This window comes from Haemaphysalis longicornis, unplaced genomic scaffold, assembly GCF_048455015.1.
Source record: "Haemaphysalis longicornis isolate Haplotype H1 unplaced genomic scaffold, Haemaphysalis longicornis Haplotype H1 scaffold_4, whole genome shotgun sequence".
NCBI lineage: Eukaryota > Metazoa > Arthropoda > Arachnida > Ixodida > Ixodidae > Haemaphysalis > Haemaphysalis longicornis.
Genome location: NW_027526361.1, coordinates 101697267 through 101718334, shown reverse-complemented (window position 1 = coordinate 101718334; position 21068 = coordinate 101697267). Strand labels below are relative to the sequence as shown.

Genomic DNA, 21068 nt, shown 5'->3' with positions numbered 1-21068 from the left:
TTGACAAAAAAAAAAAAGAAAGAAATCGGCGCTCTTGCACTATTGGTCCAAGGTTTGAGAAACAGCAGAGCTGGTGGCCTCTATCCCTTCGTCGGAGACCTGGCTGATGCTCCTCACATAACATTTCCCGAAGCGGCCACTGAAAGTTCTCCGTGACTGGCAGGCCTGGATTGCTTTTTCCACAGCCGTTCACATCTCTCCCAGAGTGGACCTCGTTAGCAAACGCTAGAACCTGCGGCAACCAGCTTCGCGAACTCGCCGTCTGTGCTGCCCATTTCCGGCACAAACGCACGTGAACTGGCGAGTAGAAGAGCACGCGAGAGGTCATGCCACGAACGCTGGCCAGAGTGTTCTCGAAGGTCGAGCTGGTCAATGCCAGGCGCTCCTCATGGGCACATGCTCTTGTGCGCTTGGTATTTTTCCTTGGTATTTTTTTTTTTTTTATGGTAATGCTACACAATGGACCTAAAAGCTTAAACGGCTCTGCTGTTCAAAAATGTTTGTATTGTTTTTATTAAGGGAAGTTTCTTAAAGTTGCTTGTGTGAAAGAGGAATGAACTTTTTTTCCAAATTCATGCACATACTTCGTTCTTCACTTGAACAGAGATGCTAGCTAAACTTCTATGCTAAAGCTTATGCAATGCGCTTTTACTTCAGGGTCCAGAACCAGGCCTTGATGTCGTGCTCAAGTTGAAGTACCTGCACTGCGTTGTTTCGGAGACACTGCGTATGTTCCCAGCTGTCCCAAGGTAACGTGCCTGGAAAAGTAAGATTTTCTGTCGTTTAAATGTGTGCTTTATGGGACCCTGGCCTACCTCAGTGACCATCTAGGCCGATAGGTTGATGTTCCATGCTTATGCAAGGCAGAGTAGAAGTTAGCAGTCAGTTAAGCTACTGATGCAGCCATGACGGGTGGGCACAGGCAACAATGTTGCTTTGGACGCCAGGGGCGCACTGTTCTCTTCATTGCATCCCGCCACTGCACCCACGCCTGAAAAGGCTGACAAAAATATATAGGGTGTTACAGGAGGCACTGCAGACTAATTAATGCTACTATAGTATGTTAGTCAGTGTGACAGTCTGTAAGCTTATGCTCAACTTTAGCAACATGTGGGAAGAGGCAGCTGTGAGCAAAGGGCAGGAGAGGAAGGGCCTCTTGGGAGCATGGGATTGTGAATGGCGGTTTGGATGGGTGAGCTGTTTCCACTGAGATTAGGGGACTGGGTGATGCGACATGATGCGTTTATCTCTCTTTCAACAAAGCACAAAGAGCAGGTTGCTCAGAGGCCACGAGACGCTTCCATTTAGATATCTTTGCAGGAATGAGACAGCTGCGCATATTGCGCAGTTCTGATACAAATTTGTTTTCCTGCGCCAGGCTGCTCCAAAAGCTTGAAAATTTCGAAAATTGCGCCAAACTGCTCAAAAACAGTCTGAGAGCCAAGGATTTTAACGTTCCTGTCAGTTTCAGTGGGGAAAAATGCTTACTGGCGGCATACTTTTCCACCATCTTCAAGGTGATGCTGTTTGTAAAGGTTTAATTGATTGATCATTCAATAAAAAACCTGCAAAAAATTGTCGGAGGGTTGCATGCTGGGCTAGTTGGAAAGACATTCTTGGATAAAATCGGCGCGGACTCGGACAAAGACGAAGGAAGTGCAACACAAGGACAGCCGCTGGTCTAACAACTAAATTTTAATATCCGAAAGGGTGAATATAAATACTGAACACAAACAATAAAGTAATAAAAAGACAGTGCGCATGGTCGAAAGAAGTTTGCAAAGGTCACAGTGATACCACAACTAGATATACACATGTTACAGTCAAGGCACACGCAGATATGCAATCTCTTTAAGATGGAGACACACGCTTGTTTGGCTTACACACTTATCACCTCGTTCTGCTATGCGTAATGCCTCCATGATTTCGTGGGTTGTTTGATCACGGTGCCTAAATAAAATTTTAGTGGCAGGAAAATTAGGTTCGCATTGGCTGCACTTAGCGCAAAGCGAAGAAAGATGGGATGATACAGGGCCTTTCAATGAGAATTCATGTTCTCTCAAACGCACGTTGATACAGTGGCCAGTTTTCCCAACATAGGTTTGGCCACAAGGCAAAGGAATGCTGTACACAACTCCCATTGTGCATGCGACATACCGGTTCTTGTGGTTGACACCACAACCGACCCCTTTCTTCTCACTTCCCTGCTCTATCTTTTTGTCAAGCCTGCCACATACAGAACGCAACTTGTTGCGGGCCGTGATAGCCACTAGTGATGGCCCACTTTTTTTAGGCGGTGTGTGATCGTATGAATGTATGGGATGGCGGCAACTTTTTTGGGCTTTTGTGTGTCCCGGCCGGCGAACTTTGATTTTAGGATTTTTACAAATTTTGCACGCGACCATGACAAGAGATGCTGTGGAAATCTCGCCTCCCTTAACTTTTTAACTTGCTCATTGGAGCTGTTTGTCATCAAGTGTTGCCACGATTTCGAAACGGCTGAGCGAAAACATGACAAGGCAATAGCGTTTTTTACAAGCTTGGTATGGCCCGATGAGTAGTTCATCAAAGGCTTGACCGATCGCGGCGCATACATCCAGCAGACATGCTCCTTATCAAACCGACGATACTGATCCAGATACTGGATGCCATTCTTTTTCATTGTTTCAATCATGAAACTGAGTCCCAAACCCATTTGCTTAAATACTTTTAAAATATCCACGGTCACTCTTAGGATGGAGGAATCCTCAAAAATAACCAGGTAGTCGTCTACGTAACGGAAAACTTTAGTGGCCATACCGTTCAGGTCCCTCGCAAGAGAGTGATCAACTTTGGCAAGAAGAATGTCGCTTAGAATTGGAGCCACTCGCAAGCCGATACATACTCCCGACTTCTGCGTGTACACTACACCGTCCCGGCAAATAACCAAAGAGTTTAAATAAAAAGTCAAAAGTTCCGAGAAAGCTGGAACAGGTATGCCGCTTACATTTTTGAATGCAATTTCGCCTTATCAATCGTAATGAACTCCTTCACAGCGGGCAAAATATCGGCATGGGGAAGCAAATAGAACATCTTCCACATCTATGCTAATAGCAGAGCAGTGAGAAAGGTGGTGCGTTTCCAAAAACTTCACTACAGCATGGAAATTGGGGACAAGGAAGGGATCATCAACGTGCAAGGTGGAAAGTCACTTCTGTAAAAACACAGATACACAGTACTGCCACGTGTGTCACTCGGCAACAATTACCCTAAACGGGATTCCTGGCTTATGGGTTTTGGCTGTGTAGAAAACGTCAAGGTGAAGCTTATTAGCCCTTTTTACTGATTCGGCCAACTTGCCCAAATTCATGTCTAAGTTGAACCTCTTTATAAGAGACACATACCGGGGAGCAATTTCTGTCTCTTATACGAGATGTCTCTTATAAGCAGAAAACCATGTTTTCACCAGTTGGTCGTGGTTTTCACTTACTAATCAAACCCTAGTTCAATGTGGGCACCGTATGACTAAAATAAGCTCAAAAGGACGATACAGCATGTTGCAAAAGATTCATTCTAATTTATGTTTGGCCCCCAAAATTTATGAAACAGTTCTGAATCTTTGTTTGCTTCATGACGGTATTTACACTGTTTTTTTACAACCGATTCTACAAGCTTTCTTTCCTTTCACTGTTTGCGGAAGATGGATCGTAGATGTTGAGTTCACAAGCCTGATGAAAAGCCAGAGCGCACAGCTTCCGCTGTGTGCTCAGGCTATTCATTACGCTTGCAGGACTCAACATCTGCGATGCTTCTTGATTGGGAGCTATGCGTGTGGGAGAGCCCGCATGTGCGGTCGCGCTCCAATGGATGGCAGTAAGCCTCAACCACTTCTGTAAGTTGCATTTCCATTGGCAGGGCTTCTCATTGTCATTTCATTACTGACTTTAACCACTGTGTGTTTGCTGAAGTTATAATAAATAGCGACTGCAGGCGTCTGCCGTCCACCTGTGTTTCCACAATGGAAGCAACTGCAATTAGTGACTGGTGGCACTACATCTGAAGTTAAAATGTCTGTTACAAGCGAGATTATTGATTAAAGTTCAAGGATTATTTGTCCGATGTCTGTTATAAAAGAGGTCAATTTAATGGGAAAGATAGGGCAGCCAACCTTGTGGGTGAATAGTGTCTCTTATACCCATTTGTCTCTTACATCCATGTCTCTTATAACGAGGTTCAACTGTATCAGCAAGGAGCATGCCTCTTTCTTTCTTTCCACCAAGTTAACACCCGCTTTCTTAAAGCTTTTCTCTACTGCTGCCAAAGCCTTATGGCCAAAAAGAGCCTCAGGCAATACAACAAAGGAACCCTCCTTGTCTGACTCAAGCACCCGAAGCTCATTGCTGCGAGGTGGTCAACTAGGGAAGACATTGGGAAACGCTTAACAGGTTTTACTTCTCGCCCGACGGCCTCCATGCAGTCACTTATGCACCTGTATCGTTCATTGTCCGGAATGTGTGCATGACGCCTCTAGTGAGAGCCACCTTTTCCACCGGGCGTCGTTGCAGCTGGAAGCAGAACTTTGGTCCTAGCTGGAGCACCCTCTGCTCTGGTGAACCTCTGGTAGGTGCGCGTCACCCAGGAAGATTACACGTCCTCATGGTGGAACAGCTTTCTTCCTTCTCGGAAGGCTTGGCCGCACGTGGTTCCAAAAGGCTTCTGTGTGCTGATTGGCTACCCGAATCCAGTCACGGTAGGCGCTGGGTCCACAGGCCATCACGGTAAAACCACTCTTGACGGCCCCACTCACTCCGCAGAAGTTTGCAGAACCGCTTCGTATGGCTCGATGAAGGATGAAGCCAACCGCACAAGACTTGAATTCCTTCCGGGCAGGCTCCATGTCTCAGATACCATGATGTTTCGGGGAGTTGCGCAACTAGAAAGACGGGAGTTCATCAAAAACAACGTGGTGCCCGCGAATTTGCCGTGTTTCGGCCTTGAGTGTGAGGCGTAGTGCGCGCTTGAAGTGAAATTTCAGACTCGTTTTGGTGTTATAAAATGCCGAGTTATTGCTGCCTTTGACAGCGAGATTGTGACCGGCGGGAATGGGATGATCGACACTGCATAAGTGGCGGTGCAGGCTACATCGCCGGAAAATGTTCTAGCAGTGTCTGATAGCGGGACGGGCTATTATTGCACGCCAGTAATAACGGTTCATCTATCTGAAGTAAAATTTAATGCCAAAAGGGAGGTGGCTAAACATTGCCAACGTTGCTCAAATTACGATCGTAGTGAACGTGCACCTTGGGGATTGAAATGGGAGGGCTAGTGGGGTGCGATGACTGTGACCTCACTTTGCTCAACTTTTGCCGTGGCGAGTCTACACTTGTGCGGAAAGCCGAGTGTAAGATTACAAAAATAATAATTTCGGCATTTACATGATAATAAAAGTGCCTTACGATTGCTTAGTTTTTTAGTTGGATTTTTTCAACGGACCTCCACTGTATGCATAGAGGCTAAGATTTTAAAAATGGTTTGTAAAAAGCTAGTGCAGTTGGTGCCTTGTGATACTCTGGTAGAAAAAACTTTATTGGTGTACGTTGAAAACTGATTAAAAAGTGCACTCCCGCCAAAAATTTTATCGGCTCCTAAGGTGACATAAGAAATGTCTTTCTTCTGCTTCAAATCAAGGTTCTTCTGCTCCAAAATCAAGATTTTACTTGTCCAAAAACTGCTCCCAAATCTGATTCAACTGTCTCACCCCCCTCTTTGGCAAAATGCCCAAACGTCGAGACTTATTTTCTTTTCTAGACGTAGGAATTGGCGAGAGCAAAGATCTTAAAGAATGAGCAAAAATGTTCGCTCATGTACCAATAAGCGTCACGTGTATTTTGCTTTAGTGTTCTACACGTCAGAAAAGCCGACAACAAGTGTCAAATGTCTCAACTCTGAAATGGGAATGAAAGAGTGGAAAGATGTGGAGTGTTGCAGGATGAGGAGAGTTTTGCTCTTGTCTTTTTCTCACTATTTCAGAACCCAGCGCATCGCCTCCACTGAGTACGTCTTGGGTGACACTGGTATCAAAGTTCCCAAGGGTGCTACCTTGGTCATCCCCATTTTCGCCATGCACCATGATCCCGAATACTTCCCAGAGCCCCAGCTTTTCAATCCAGACAGGTAGGAGGTTGCACCTTTGGCCGACTGCGCTTTTAATGCACAAAGAGCTTTTTTCCTTCACCCTAAGGTCTTTTTTTGGCAGAATGTCAAACCTTCTATAGGCAGGTAAGATTATGGTGACATGATATAAACTAGCACACTGACAAACTTGTAGTATTTAAAGGGTACTATAGGACTTGGTGATTAAATGCTCTGATTTTTTTTTCTCACATATTGATACATTAGACACGTTTATATTACAGTATAAATGCTAGTAGTAGTCATCCTATCTCCTGGATTCAGGAACTTGTGTGCAGTTTTGTATAAGCCAAGCAACACCCAACAACTTGTTTGTGAACCACCGCTGGCATTTTTCCTTGATTGGCAAATTTAAAACAGATAACCCAGCTATCGTGTCATTTGTGCCAGTACTATGTGGTGAATGTTGAGTTGAAATTTTAACACGCCGATATTGTGCACGTAAATGACATTGGTTCTAGTATTTACTGCCCATAAGTGTAAGAAAGGAGTTGGGACACCATCGCCACTTATTAAGTACACCAGGCTGCTTAATTTGAGAAATATTTTTCGTACTACATTGGCAAGGAGCTGATCTTAGAGAATCTGGCGGCTTACTGTGGAATACTGAGTAAGCACTCCCACCCATGAAAACGCTCTACTTCTTGTGTTAAAAAAAAAATTGGTGTAGCTCGCACTAGTGGCGCGCCATGGCTGGAGAAACAGTGGAACTGCGGGTCGACTTAGCTTCTTGTGGTGTCGCTAAATTTTGCTATGTTTTGCTAGGCTTTGCTAAGTTCTGTGAGGTGTTGCAATGTTCTTGCTAGGCTAGGCGAAGTGTTGAGGGGCAGGGCCAAGTTAAGATGAATTTTACAAGGCTGTTACTCGGGGTCTTCCGCTATTCGCTGCTGTTCAGGCACTGCGGCTTCTGCGCGATACTCGGGATTGGATTGTAGCCGTCTTGTATGTTCCCGGGCAGCGGCACGATGGCGTTCGCACTGCGCTTCCTTTTTCTTGGGAGTTACATTCTTCTTCCGCTGACCCATGTCTTGAAGGAGTCTAAATGTGCTCGGCGTGGCGACACGAAGTCTCCGCGTCGGTGCAGTGACATCATTTCTAGGCAAGGCTTAATTCCACTTACGCAGCTGCGCGAAGGTTGTGCTTGGGTGCCTCACGCCGGAGCAGTTTTCTTTCTTGATATTCTTTTTTTGCTAACGCCACCGGACCAAGCTCGAGCTTAAAACAGCTCCCCTGTTGAAATTGGTTCAAGGCCATTCATGGAGCTAGACAGCGACCCCTTTTTATTTGTGTAATTATCTTTAAATTTATGGGAAATGTTTGTTTGATGATGTACGCAGCAGTACTCTCAGTGCTTATATCAAAGCTGCTACCTTGTGGCCAGGAAATAAGTGTGTTGCAACAAAACAGACAGTTAGGCGAGTTGGTGGGTACCCATGTTGAAGTGTAACAGCGTGAAAAGGACGAGGGATGCAGAAGAAGGCACAAGGCAGCGGCCGTCCTGTGCAGTCTTATGCGTCCATCACCCTTTTTGCGCTGTTACACTTTACACGAAGAAATAAGTGTTGCCTGGGGCTTTGTACTAGCCTAAGCTGTACTGCGCGCAAATTAACGAGGACGTAAACACACTGAAGACACCACAAGCGCTGCGCTTGTGGTGTCTTCAGTGTGTTCACGTCCTCGTTAATTTGCGCGCAGTTGAATTTTAAGATGCGTCAATACCAACTCGCCCAACTTTCGACCCTTTTAAGCTGTACTGGTTGAATGTGATTCTGTGAGGCCGTTTTTATTCTTGAACATGCTTACCAGAGTGTGGTAGCATGAGGTGACATTGTGTCCACCCTCTTGAGATGGAACGAAGTTCTGTCATTGGGGGAATTTCACAAAACCACTTGGAAAAAAAAACCAGAAAACTCGGGTAATTTTAAAACATCAGCTTTTAGTCTCTCTTTTTTTTTTTTTTTTGCCGGTCTAGAACAGTTTTGGGGCAGTGCTAAACTGCTCTCGCAATAGAAGTTCCATAGGGAAATAAAATATGTAGTTGCTTTGAGGAGTCCTGAGCAGCCTAAAATGACAAATATAAAAGGGGCCTTTTGCTCACACTTTGGTTTAGTTGACCACTCGCTAGGACATATAATTTCAGCCAATAATGACATCAGCTGATGCTGAAATCTGCAGCAGACCTGCATGGGCATCTCTGCCAAATTGTTTTGTTTTCTACAATGGATATCTAATTCTGTGTGTGTGTTATTTTCTGTGCCCACAGGTTCAGTGAGGAGAATGTTGGCTCGATACAGCCGTACACCTATCTTCCCTTTGGGGCGGGACCACGGAACTGCATCGGGATGCGGCTCGCACTCCAGGCAATCAAGCTGTGCTTACTGCACTCGGTGCACAGAGTGCAGTTTGTGCGCACAGAAAAGACACAGGTATGTGAGCAACGCTGATGCCAGACAGAAAGCTTGCCCGAGTCAAATTAGACTAGTGCATTTACCGGAACTTTATATCAGCACTGCCTAAATATTTCTTCGAAGTGTAGCAGTTTTGCCTTCTTCTTGTCAAATCTATAGTGCAATAAAACATATCAAAATGTCTGGTTGAAAAAAAGAAGGGGATTGGGAATAAAAATGAAGATTGTGAGTTGATGCAAAAAAAGCTTTTCTTCATTAAAGTACTTTAAAACCTCAGTGTAAAAAAGTCAGCAAAATTGATGATTTAATTGAAATTTCAGTACAGCTAACGCTAAGCGTGAACAGCGTAGAATGTTTCCTGTGCACACAAACGCGCGTATGGCAGACGCACTGCCGCCTCGAATATCGCCTGCACACTGCGTGGCCAAGAACAACAACGCAGGGCTGGTAGCAACTGGGAAGGGACGCAGCACTTGCCAGAATGAAACTCTTGGAACAAACAAAGTTGCACATGTCAGGGAAGAAGCTGATAATATGGGTGAAAATTGTGCTGCGAATACTCGGCAACATTATTCTGGGGCTAAAGAGATGAACACATGAAAGGAGACAGGACAAGTGCCTGTCCCGTCTCCTTCCAGGTGCTTGTCTTTTGAGCTCTAAAATGACGTAGCCTAGTATTCACCAGCTCGCCCAACAAGTTTAACCCTTTGAGGGTCGAATTTTTTCGCCAAATGCGACCCCCCAGGGTCGATTTTTTTTTATTGCTGATTTGAATTCTTCGGATGAATCTATTTCGAGAAAAAATTATCGTAATATTTTTCGAGTGACCATAAAGTGACAAAAAAATCGTTTGTGTTGTTACATATATGTGGTTTATTTATGAGTAACACAAGAAAAATTCTAAAGAAAAACGAGAGAGTAACAAGCTGGCACCTGCAAGCTGGATGCACAAGCGATAGCTGGCACACCGCTGAAGTAAATCATGAAAAAATAAGAAGAGCCATCGGCGCAGGAAAAAAATTTGACGTATTTCCGAAACATGCCAAGCAAGAGAAGTTGGAGAAAAAGGCGCGCTTTTTTAAGATACAAGCAATGCCGTACATGTACATCATTGACCATTTTGAAAGTGTTTGCCGGTGCCGTACATGCACGGCCGTGACCCTGAAAGGGTTAAGGGGGGACACAGGTCTTTGGGACGAAAAAATCGCGAAAAAGTCGATTTTTTGAAAATAAGATTTTCGAATTCTGCAACTATTATTCTCTCTATGTGGGAAGTTTTGTGTCTCGTGAACCAGTATTTAAAACGTTATATTGATTTATAACGCGCGTGGGAGCTGAATTTTTGCTGAAGCCGATGCAAAAACGGCCCTACTTTCGCGTTGCGCGGCGGTCGTACCGCATGCCTGATCGCGGCAACCTCGGTATCGTTTGAAAGAGTGGCTTTTCTTCTTTTTTTCGCGCCACAACTGCCCCCGTGCAGACATTGGCCGAATAGCAAAACGGCGCCAAAAACCCCCGCAACTAGCGATCCCATTCGCCGAGAGAAGGCACGTGACCAAATCTCGTCTCCTGATTGGCAGAGCCTGGTTTGCATCGCCTGCTCTGGTAGTGCGAGCGCATCCGAGGCGGCTCCATCTTGCTTATCGTGTTCGCACGACAAGCAAAGAGCCATGCCGAAGGTCCAGCGAAAGTTTGCTACGAGGCACAAGTTTGGGAAAAAAGCGAAGCGGTTGTTGTACAACTTCCACAAGAGTCCTGCAGTTGTGGAGGAAAGCACCGGGCCTGACGCACTACCTGCGCCGAGCTGCGCGGAAGCCACCGCCGACGACGTAGTCCTAACGGCCCCACCAGTCAGCAGAAATGCGCCGGAAAGCGGCCGTATGAGACGCGACACAGTGATGCTGCAACCTGAAGATTTCCTGCAGAGAGAGGTGGCTGCACGAGAACAGTTGAAAGCGCTTTGTTCAACTCCTGCAACTGAGCGTAAATCCAACTTGTTCACGAGCGCCGACGACACTCCTCCTGGCGCACCTGACGAGAGCAGCTTCGTGATTGCGAGTTTGGACTGCGTCAACGTGTTGCTGTCGGCTGTAAAGTGCAGCGTTTGCGGTGACAGCGTGACATTTAGAACCGGCGAGCGGGCGTACGGCCTTTCCGTAAAGATGGTTATCGCGTGTGCGACCTGCGGCGATGTTGCCTCGGAGTGGAGCTCTCCCCGCGTGAACAGCGATAAGAAAGTTAATCTGTTTATCGTGAAAGTTCTCGCCGCGCGAGCGATGCAGGCTACGGGAAATCGCCAAACCGCGGTGAACGATGTGTTTGCTACAATGAACATTTCTCACCGCGGGCTGCACACCAAAACGTGGCAAGGCTACGTGGAGGAGAAGCTTGCGCCCACTGTGACTTGCGCTGCCGACAAGGTGATGGCCGAAATTGCGCATTCAGTGAGAAAGCTCTACGACGATCTGCAACTGGACAACCCCGGTAACATTTGTGTTACGTACGACGGGTTGTGGATGACGCGAGGCCACTCGTCTCACATCGGCGTCGGCGTGGTTATCGAACTCTTTACGGGATTAGTTCTAGACTTTGTCGTGCTGAGCAACTTTTGTGCTGGGTGCGAGCGCGGGCCAAAGGTAGGCGACCCAGCTTACCAAGCTTGGAAGGACAATCACGTCTGTCAAAAAAACACTGAAAAGAAGGCTGCTGAGATGGAGGTGGAGGCCGGTCTCATCCTCTTTGAGAGGTCACTGCAGCGGCACAAACTGAGGTACACCACAATTCTGTCAGACGGCGACAGCCGCACCTACTTGGCGTTGGTGGGTGCCAAGGTGTACGGTTATATTCCAATCAAGAAGGAAGACTGTGTCAATCATGTGAAGAAGAGGATGGGCACCACCCTGCGTAACCTGCTTGCAAAAGGTACGGGCTCGGCATCTGAGAGGCTCGGTGGCAAGGGTCGGCTGACTGGCGACCTTGTCACTAAGCTCAGTTCTTATTATGGGCTGGGCATTGAAATCGCACAGTGGCGACGTCAGGGCCATGCACAAAGCGGTGATGGCCACCTACCACCACATCACTTCAAACGACACCGTGTCCAACCATAGCCTCTGCCCACCAGGCCCGGACTCGTGGTGCCGGCAGAACGCTGCCAAGGCGAAGGGGGAGCCCATACCAAAACACAGATACAACCTGCCACCTCACGTGTGCGAGGCTCTTCTACCTGTGTATGAGCGTCTTTCAGACGAAAAGCTCCTGCAGCGCTGCCTGCAAGGCAAAACGCAGAACTCCAATGAGTCCCTCCACTCCATGATATGGGCCCTGGCACCCAAGGAGAAGCACGCGTCGCTGTTCACTGTGCAAGCTGCTGTGGCTGAGGCGGTGCTGAAGTTTAACGCAGGCAACGAAAGAGCCTCGGCTTCCATTCTAAAGCAACTTGACCTGAGCCCTGGGCTTGCCAGCACGAAGCGTATGGCAGAAAAAGACCGCCGTCGAGGATCCGCCTCTGCATGCAAGCACAAGTCAGCTGACGGCATGCAGCGAGCTTTCAAGAAGCGCCACTCTGGTGCCTCCAGTCAAACAGATTATGTGCCTGGTGGCTACTGACTCCATACCAGTGTAAATACACTGCAATTTTGTTGTTGTTCTCATTGAAAACGAGTCTGCTGTTTCTTTCTTCATTTTCTCAAAACACTAATTTTGGCCTGTTTGCAAACGTGCGGAAGAGCTATCTCAGCTCTCAGGGCACACAAAACTATAATTTTTGTTGTGCCATGGAGCAGAATGTGCAAAACACACAATGGTAGGAACAGAATTTTTATTATATGCGTCGAAAAAATTTTATTTTGCTCTGAACCAGACCTCATGGTGCCAAGTTTTGAACAACAAACTTTAAACTGCCATAAAATCACTACTTGTGGCCTTATCAAAAAAGTACTCCTAACATCGTGTTCCTTGCGCTTTCTAGTACATTTTGGTGCGAAGAACAACTTTCAGTTAGTTAGGCTTTTTTCTACTAATTAATGTTAATTATACAGAAACTAATTGGCACAGAAACAAAATAAGTGCAGATTTGAGATCAGCACAGCAAACTACACCAGGGAGTCAAGTTTCATTGCAGTTGGTGAAAAAAACAAGGAAGATAGGTTTAAGACCAGTGTTCCCCCTTAAGTTCCTCTTATGTGCTTTGGATCTCTATCCACATCGCTAGTGAAAGAAACCCTCAAACGCACCATGGTGGTACTAAGCGGAAACGTGGCCAATCTGAAAGTTGGCTAAAATGCCACCATAAGTCCATTGCCTCACAAGACAATTCCAAGGCAAGAACCGTCATCAGAACAAAATCATCTTCGTGGATATCAAAAAAACGTGCATGGAGCATCATTTCGCATGAATTGCCTATACCATCGACAGTGAACTCCAAGGGATTCCAAAGCGACCCATAATGTCCTTCTTTTCACTACTGGTGACTGCTTGTATGATCTGCACTTGATCTTCAAACAACTTTTTTCACTGATAGCACTAGTGTAGGACCTAAAAAGTGTCACCAGGCCTCAAAAACCAGACACAACGGGCTGTCCAGGATGATGTGAAACGCATGCCTTTAGTTAAGCCTGAAATGAATGAAGCCGAATGAAAACGAATGAAGCCGAAGAAGTCGACTTGCAACGAAGCGCCGGTGGCAGCACTGTTGGTATCCTCTAGTGGCCATTCTGTACGCCACACTTATCAAACTGTCTATCTCTCTTCAGACCTCGCTCCTTTGCAGCTTGTTGGCAATGCAGCTTCTAGGCATGGCGCTCATTCCATCAATTATTTGTGGCATCAAGCGGCGTATTTCAGTGTTTGGGCTTCCACGAATTTGTGCTGAATTGTTATTGAAATTTGGTTACATTAAATTTTCAGTAAAGAGGACTTCGCCACGTAGCGGTCAGAAATGCACAGCAGGTGCACATTCGAAGTTAGCGACAGTGCAGTGCTTACTTTGGAGAAACAGCCGTCACAGTGGCCGAGAAGCTAAGGCATTGTGTCGCTGGGCACAAATAAGGGGTTTGATTACCAGCCAATGGGGGCTGTTTTCTGATAAGGAAGAATACTGAACTTCGTGTCTACAAGAGTTTGGCGCGCAACACAGATCCCCACGGAATCTTGATAGCTCTAAAGCCCTCCACTACGCCACACTGTGAAGTCCTAGTACAGTCTAATCCCGCTACAATGAAGTCCACTTCAGCGAAATTTCCGCTTCAACGAAATACAGCCTAATCCCGCTACAACGAAGTCCGCTTCAACGAAATTTCCGCTTCGACGAAATATTTCCAGTTCCCCATCAGCTAGTCATAGAAGTCAATGTAACAAAGTCCTCACCACAACGAACCATTTGTCTGGCTTGCTTTCGCTTCAACGAAATTTTCGATGAATTGGGCTGGGTTTTAACAATTATTTTAGAATAAAATAAGCATAGCGCCAGCTATCTAACTTTTTATACATTCAGGTCGATTAGTTTCACCGAAAACATGCAAGGTGCACCCACACATGGCCCGCACTGCCACCCAAAACAAAAACAAACTCGTAGGTGGACGCCATTGTTTGATGGTGATAACGATGAGGCTTCACCAGGACTTTACATGAGACGCAAGCCAGTTTCGCCAAGCCGGAGCTATAGCCAATCCGTATCCAGTTGAAATCGCGCGAATGTGGCTCTGCTCTGCTGCTCGACACAGCGCCGTCTGGCGCCGTCATGTGCCGTCATGCATGTGTTATCACGGCCGGGCTGGAGGAGCGGCGGGCACGCACTTTCATACGGCCTGCGCTTCGGGTATACTTTCCACCTTTCATCGCCGCTAGTTTGTGGCGCTGCGGACCAACCCTCACTAAAGCCCCTTTAATCCTCGCCGGTTGACCTACAGCACGGATGGGGTAGAGTGGCGGCGCGCGCGCATTTGCCACTGCCCTAGCCCTGCCGTGGCTACACGTGATACCTGTGCGTGTAAATTTACATGTGCGCCATTAAACTAAGCGACTCCTTCCCCCCTTCTGAATTTTCGGTCTAATAGGGTCAAACAGCCTAACATTATCACTCGGAAGCGCCTAATCAAAAAATTGAAAGAAACATTTTAACTCGGGGTACATGAAGAAAAATATGCGAGGCCTTCATATCTTATTAGCGACTGTAATATACGAAAATGGTGAGGCAGGCAATAAACGCGGCATTTTCCGTGACTGAAATATCAGTTCTTATTTTTCCTTTCGGATGATGCCTTGGTTTGCACGCGCACAGGGCACGACCAGTGACACGAATGATTTCCCGCCAAGGGAGATACGGTTATCGCTTAGCTAAACGTGTTTCTGCTGCTCACGCTCCAGTCGGGCTGAGCGGACCGCTGGCAGCGAGCGCACTGTCAAAAACATACAGCTAAAACTCTTAATCATGCAACTGAAGTGCACAAAGAGTCTTTTTTTTTTTTTTGGTGAGATATAGCAGCGAAGGCATTCATTGGTACCGGTGATATTCCGCGGCAGATCCAAAACACATGCGGCCAGCGTTGTCGGCTCGCTCGGCCAGAGGCGATGCGTCGACTAAGAAAAAAGAGGGTTGGGAAGGTAGAGGGTTGGTTCGAAGCGCCCTCACTCTGTCAAGAATCTGCTGTATCGTTTCCTTGTTGGGTGCGCAGGCCGTGTGAAAGTGCGCGTTCGCCGCTCCTCCAGTCCGGCCGTGGTGTTATGAGCAGCCGTCCTTGCAGTTTTCCTTCTACAATTCTTCAAAGTCAAAAGCATAAATAATGTTTTCGTGTTTAGTCTTGAACCCCCATCATCCTATATTAGTCGCGAGTGCGCGGTCGCGATAAATGCAAGCGCGCGCGGCTTGCCTGCCAAGGTCAGTTGCTGCCGTTCCTAGTCAGAGGATATGATGACGGCGCCATTCCTGCCACAAGCGAAAGGGGGGGCTTCCAACCGCCTAGCAGCTATCTGCAAGTAATCAGCTCGGCGGAAACGCCTTGTCGTACAGCAATACGCTTTGCGTCTTCATTTCTTCACCTCTCCCCCTTCTCCTCAGTATCGCGCTCTTTGCGTGCTGGTAAAAAAAACAGATAACCATTGGTATGTTTGTTATCTGAATAAACACGACGTTACTGCGCGTCACTCCTTTTTCTAAATGTTGTATTATGCTGCCAATGATGTGGAAATATCCGGGGCTATTTTTCTTGCCCTTTCCGTGCTATGTTGGGGCAGATTTCGCGTCAACGAATTTTCGCTTCAAAGATCTTTTTTGCACGCCCCGTCAATTTTGTTGTAGCGGGATTCGACTGTATTTCCAATTCCCCGTCAGCTAGCCATAGAAGGCAATGCAACAAAGTCCTCGGCACAACGAACCATTACTATGCCAAGGAATTGATTCTTTGCTAATAGCCACACTTAACCATGAAGGACACTAATATTCTGGCCTCTAACAAGGCTTCGCTGCCAGGCATAAATAAACGTCACCACGTTGCACATCATGTGCTGAATGACAAATGTACCATTTAATTGTTGGTTACATTTTGAAAGCAATGTACTTTTTTACGATCTACGTTTCCTTTTTTTCTTTCTTTCCAGTATCCACCGCAAATGGGCTACGAGTCGGGTACAATTAGACTCAAAGGCATTAATGTCGGCATACGGAAGAGACCGGAGACAACTGCATGATGTTAATGCCTGTGGAGACATCTCACAATTTTTTCTCCAACACATCTGGCACAGTAGACGTAGTAGGAGCTCTTTGCTCTCAAGAAACCCACCGCCGGATTTGTTGCGAGACAAAACATGCTTGTTAACTGTTTGCGTGCCGTTTTGCACGCGGTTGTGACCATTTTTGGCCTGCAATGCTTTTGCAATGTTGTGCAACGTACCGAGTGACTTATATAGTGTCCTGGACTGCTGCGCTGCAATTCCACTGTGCAAATTTTCTGCATCTGTGCTTGCTCAGGTATCAAAAAATCGCTAATAAATTTGTTCTTTGTTTTCTACAGCCGTGTTGTTTTTATTTGTTTCTGGAAACCAGAAGTGCAGGTTGTAGCTCAGTTTTTTTGTTTTGTTTTTTTTTTTTTGTCTTCTCCCATCAGAGCTTTTGGCAGGATTTTTCTCTTGTGTATGATTAATCACCTTCCCCCCTACTTTTTTTTTTTTTTTTTTTTGCCGTAAGTGTAACTGGTGCATTATGAGAAAAGTCAAAGTTGAAACTTTGTAGAAAAACTAGGGCAATGGCAGTACAGTTGAACCCCCTTATAAGAGACACGTACCAGGGAGCAGTTTCTGTCTCTTATATGAGATGTCTCTTATAAGCAGGGAACCATGTTTCCACTTACTAATCAGACCCTAGTTCAATGTGGGCACTGTATGACTAATATAAGCTCAAAAGAACGCTACAGCATCTTTCAAAAGATTCATTCTAATTAATGTTTGGCCCCAGAATTTATGAAACTTTGTTTGCTTCATGACTGTATTTACACTGTTTTTACAACCGATTCTACAAGCTTTTTTTCCTTTCACTATTTGTGGAAGATGAATCGTAGATGTTGAGTTCACAAGCCTGATGAATAGCCAGAGCGCACAGCTTCTTCCGCTGTGAGCTCAGGCTATTCATTACGCTTGCAGGACTCAACATGTGCAGTGCTTCTTGATTGGGAGCTACGCGAGTAAAAGAGCCCGCATGTGCGATCACGCTCCATTCAATAGATGGCAGTAAGCTTCAACCACTTCTGTCAGTTGCATTTCCATTGGCAGGACTTCTCATCGTCATTTCATAGCTGACTGAACCAGCTGACTGAACCACTTTGTGTTTGCTGAAGTTATAATAAATAGCGACTGCAGGCGTCTGTCGTCCACCTGTGTTTCCACAATGGAAGCAACTGCAATTAGTGACTGGTGGCACTGCATCTGAAGTTAAAATGTCTTACAAGCGAGATTGTTGATTGATGATTTGTCCCTTATAACCAACTGTCTTCTAAATCCGGTGTCTGTTATAAGAGAGGTCAATTTAATGGGAAAGATAGGGCAGCCAACCATGTGGGTGAATAGTGTCTCTTATACCCATTTGTCTCTTACATCAGTGTCTCTTATAACGAGGTTCAACTGTAATACCACTCGATATAAATGGCTAGGGCAAGGGGAGAATTGGGGGTAATAGTTTAATTGTAGTCTGAGCAGCCCAAAATTCTCTCAGAGGACCTTGAATGATAAAAGCTGCAAACTTCATATTACAGGGGTGAGACAGCTGCGCATATTGCGCCTTTCTGATACAATTCCATTTTCCTGCGCCTAGCTGCTCCATAAGTACGAAAATGGCGAAAATTGCGCCAAACTGCTCCAGAAGAGCCTCAACGGCACGGATTTTGATGCTCATGTCAGTTTCGGCGGGGACAAAAGCCTCCCGCATCCCGCGGTCACCGCTTTTATCGTCGGTCAATCGCAAACACAGAAATGGCACAAATAGAAAGATTGAAACGAAGCATGCGATAGCTTCTAAAACTCGATTCGCTTTCCGTCCGGGTTCGCAGAAACGGCCTTGTCGATTAGGCATCGCTGTGGCAACAAACATGGCCGCCGCCTGATCTGGCTGCTACCAACGCGCTCAGTGCGTATCGCCGATATTTTCCCTGGTTTATTTTACGCTATCAGCTGAGTTCCAGTCTATTCATTCTATCTGTTGTGACTCTGAACAGTGACGTTAACTCAAGGATATGGTTTGAGATTGGTGCCAGATTACGGGAAGTTGGGCGGCCCGAAAACAAGTTCATTGAAATGTGGGGCCTACGACCTCGGCGTGGTTTGTCCTTGAGTGCGAAACGCGGTGCGCGCGTCTATAATCGGGTTCGTGAAGTGAATTTTTTGGCTTGTTGTGCTGTTGTAAAATGTTGAGGTGTTGCTGTGCTCCGAAGCGCGATCGCGAGCCTCGGGGATGGAACGGTCGACACGAAAGTTGCGGGCTGTGCTGCGGCGCCGCGACCTTTCAGGCAGCGCCCAATAGGCCTCCTGCGCTGCCCAGGGGGCGCTGCGCAAGCGGCTTCCGGGCAGTACTTCCGGGTAGTACAAAGCTGCGCGGGTCCCATAGGATCGCGTGTTGACAGAAGCAAAATGAGCTCGATACTCCCGATTGTTTTGCGACATAGACACCAGCACATCCCCGACGAATCCGATATCTTCTGGCGATCAACTTGGCATTAGGGGAATAAGCTTTGCAGCGCTAAACACGTTTACAGCGCCGACGAAAGTGCCGGGACCGTGACGGCGTCTGCTACTCGCAGGTTCACCGATCGATAGTCGTACGAAGTGAAATTTTAAGTAAAATTTCTAGTTTTAAAATAATACTCTAGGTGACAAAGACTTCTCAAAAAAGCAACGCAACAGCGGCTGCAGAAAGCTTTGAGCAATGTGTCTTCGTACCTTGCGTCCAAGGGTCTTCGCCTTTCTTCCGAAAAAAGCGTTGCCATGGCGTTCACCCGCAAGCGGATGAGACAATACCCTCTAATCCTTGGCGGTCGTTGTCTGCAATACGCACGAACCCAAAAATACCTTGGGATCATCGTAGATAGAAATCTATCATGGGCGCCGGAAGTGAAGCGGTTACGTACTCGTCTCTCTGCGGTGGCACAAGTTATTGGATACCTTGCTGGATGTCGATGGGGCAGCGACTGCAGATCCATGGTGCTTCTCTGCAAAGCATATGTAGACGGCTTGCTGCGCTACAGCCTGCCTGTTCTGCAACGGCTGTCGCCCACATGCAAAAAGCAACTCAATGCGGCTAGAAATAACTGCCTGCGTACCTGCCTCGGCCTTCCTAAGGGCTCATCGTGTGTTGGCACTGTCGCAGAGGCTGGTTGCTTGCCTTTAGATATTATTAGAATGCAGGAAACATTTCGAATATACTTGAGGCATAGGCTGCACGCAAAATCCAAGTTCTTGGCAGGTATTGTACGATGCAACAAAATTTCGAGCTTCGCAGAAACTCTAAACACTATAAACATCTCTGTGCCTACCCAACGACGACAACTCATGCCATCTGATTTCCCGCCTTGGACTCTATCACCCCTATGGATAAAATTAAACATACCTGGACTCACATCAAAAAAAGTTATGCCTCAGATATGCCTCCTTCAACTAACACTTGCCCATATAAGTGACCAATACTCTCGTATGACCCACATTTTTACTGATGGATCATCTACGCCTGACTGCAGTTTCTTGTGGGCTCTTCATTACATCCACCGGCCAAGCGCTCTCATACTGTCTTGAGCGCCCAACATCATCTACATCTGCTGAGCTTCATGCCATCAAACAAGCACTTCGCTACATTCTCCGCCAGCAGCCAGCACAGTGGGTAATCTTTACGGATTCGAAGGCAGCACTGCAAACTCTTCGACGTGCCAGCTGCTTCAGCATTCATGAACATATATCCCGCGATGTCTCTTACCTAAATCATCTAGTTTGTGTCGCCGGACACCGCGTGATACTGCAGTGGATCCCTGCCCACTGCGGCATCATAGGCAATGAAAAAGCAGATGAGGCTGCCAAGAGAGGATTGCAACTGCGGAACGTGAGGAACATTTTCTTCACGAAGCACGATGCCTCTAGGCTAGCAAAGGAGCTTGTTTTCAGGGAAAGAAGCACCTTCTGGTCTCTCCCGGAAAACCAGCACCCATTCCTGCATCATGTCGACCCAACTTTGGCACTGAGGTTACCGGAGCGACTTCCACGTCGGCTAGAGACTTTGCTCCATCGCTTACGTCTCAACGTGGCGCTAACACATACCTACCGCTATCGCCTTGGCCTAACCTCGAACCCCTATTGTGACAACTGCGGTTCACCAGAAACCGTCGAGCACATTTTACTGGTGTGTCCTACATACTATCAAGCAAGAAACAACCTCGCACAGAAGATCGAGCTCAACCACAGTTCCTTGACTTTAAAAGCACTTCTGGGACCATGGCCATCTCCCTCCTCTCAGCGTAAAGTGCTAACCGCATTATTTGAATATCTCAATGACATCGGCGTCGCTGAGCTGATATAGGACCAGACCATTCTTGCACTGTACAACCGCCCATAGACTTTTCACGTGTCGCACTGACGGACCCCAACGCACACGCTTCCTCCTTTTTTTTTTCACTTCTTTTATTTTCTCCTATCTTCTCTCTCTTCCACCTTTCTTCCTATTGCAACTTTTTTTCCCTCCTCCCGTACCCCGCAGAGTAGCATGTCGGCGTCAACATGCCGGCAGACCTCTCTGCTTTCCTCTAATAAAGAGCTTTCTCTCTCTCTCTCTCTCTCTCTCCCGGTCAAAAAAGAAGAGTGACGCAATCGGCGATGATCGCGCTTTAAAAAGCCAGCGAGTCCGGCGGATCGCATGCTCGCCTCCTGCGGTGCGCCGCTCTTTTGCGTAGCTGCACACTATGTGTGCACTTTCATTAAACAGTGCTCGTTTGCGTCGCCGTTACGAATACATGGTGCAGCGTTAGC

The 21068-nt window shown here is 46.8% G+C and overlaps 1 protein-coding gene and 1 pseudogene across 1 annotated transcript in view; both read left to right on the top strand.

The window, feature by feature from the left end:
* LOC144179179 (cytochrome P450 3A41-like) overlaps nt 1-16584 on the top strand; it is a 57144-nt gene extending 40560 nt beyond the window's left edge. Inside the window, exons 11-14 of the mRNA XM_077707430.1 lie at nt 658-749; nt 6010-6153; nt 8435-8597; nt 16173-16584. Coding sequence (XP_077563556.1) covers nt 658-749; nt 6010-6153; nt 8435-8597; nt 16173-16262 — 489 coding nt within the window. The 3' untranslated portion in view covers nt 16263-16584. The remainder of the gene's footprint in view (nt 1-657; nt 750-6009; nt 6154-8434; nt 8598-16172) is intronic.
* On the top strand, nt 10250-12217 carry LOC144178766 (uncharacterized; annotated as a pseudogene).
* Nucleotides 16585-21068: the final 4484 nt, after the last annotated feature.